Source organism: Physeter macrocephalus, unplaced genomic scaffold, assembly GCF_002837175.3.
Source record: "Physeter macrocephalus isolate SW-GA unplaced genomic scaffold, ASM283717v5 random_1081, whole genome shotgun sequence".
Lineage (NCBI taxonomy): Eukaryota > Metazoa > Chordata > Mammalia > Artiodactyla > Physeteridae > Physeter > Physeter macrocephalus.
The window spans coordinates 20,136-21,037 of record NW_021146723.1 but is presented as its reverse complement, the minus strand read 5'-3'; the positions used below and the strand labels follow the sequence as shown (position 1 = coordinate 21,037).

At 44.6% G+C, this 902-nt stretch overlaps 1 protein-coding gene across 1 annotated transcript in view; it reads left to right on the top strand.

Annotated features, from left to right (window-relative positions):
* Window positions 1-515: 515 nt before the first annotated feature.
* LOC114485488 (unconventional myosin-Vb-like) overlaps window positions 516-902 on the top strand; it is a gene marked incomplete at its 5' end in the record, with an annotated part of 20,512 nt that continues 20,125 nt past the window's right edge. The window contains one exon of the mRNA XM_028486996.2: window positions 516-600. Within this exon, the coding sequence (XP_028342797.2) occupies window positions 516-600 (85 nt within the window). The remainder of the gene's footprint in view (window positions 601-902) is intronic.

Genomic DNA, 902 nt, shown 5'->3' with positions numbered 1-902 from the left:
CATCTTCATTGAACATAATTCACATCCTCCAGTTGAAAGTCAATAGCAAGGCTCCTTCCCTTCCCCAGCATCTGAGCTGTGCGGGTCCAGTGAGATAGACATGGGCAGGGGCGGGTGAAGACCAGGGATAATTCTTCATTGTGAGCTTTAGGCTTTCCTGAGACTCAAATATGAGAGCTCAAAATTTACCAAGACACGGAACTAAATACAAGAAGGCCAGTTAGCATTGTAAGATCCTGAACACAGCATATGACCTTGGCGTAGACTTTTCATGAGGTTTTTGTGGGCATTGCAAAACCATAAACAGTGGTAAACTCATCTGCCTTGTTCTAATGGGATTTTTCTTTCAGTGTACAATTTTAATCCCCAAATGAAAGCAGCAGCTTTGGCCGATTCCATTTTCTTTAGTAAAAAGAGCATTTAAACTTAACCAGCTGAAGTTCAAGCCTCACAAAAGGAGCCTTTCCTCTGCCCGGCTTCACAGGCAAATATTTTTCCCCCGCTCCCTCTTTCAGCGAGTTGCAGACCTGGAGCAAGAAAATGCGCTCTTGAAAGACGAGAAGGAACGGCTTAACAACCAAATCCTGTGCCACCCTAAAGGTAGGCACCAAAGTGCAGGACTTTGCATTTTGGATTTTAAGTTATTTTCCACACTGATTTTCCCCAAAGATTTCTACCAAGCGTGTAGTCAGTCAGGATGCTGCAGTGGGGAAGGGTTTCAACAGGAGAGAGATGAAAAAGAAGGGTGATCTTTAAGATCCCGCTGCTGACATTTGGTTTCAGGAGTTTTAATCACCTGAGTGCACAGACTCACCCAGCATGGTCTTTAACTGTTTTAAATTTCCCTTTAAAAATTGTTTCTGGGCTTCCCTGGTGGCGCAGTGGTTGAGAGTCCGCCTGCC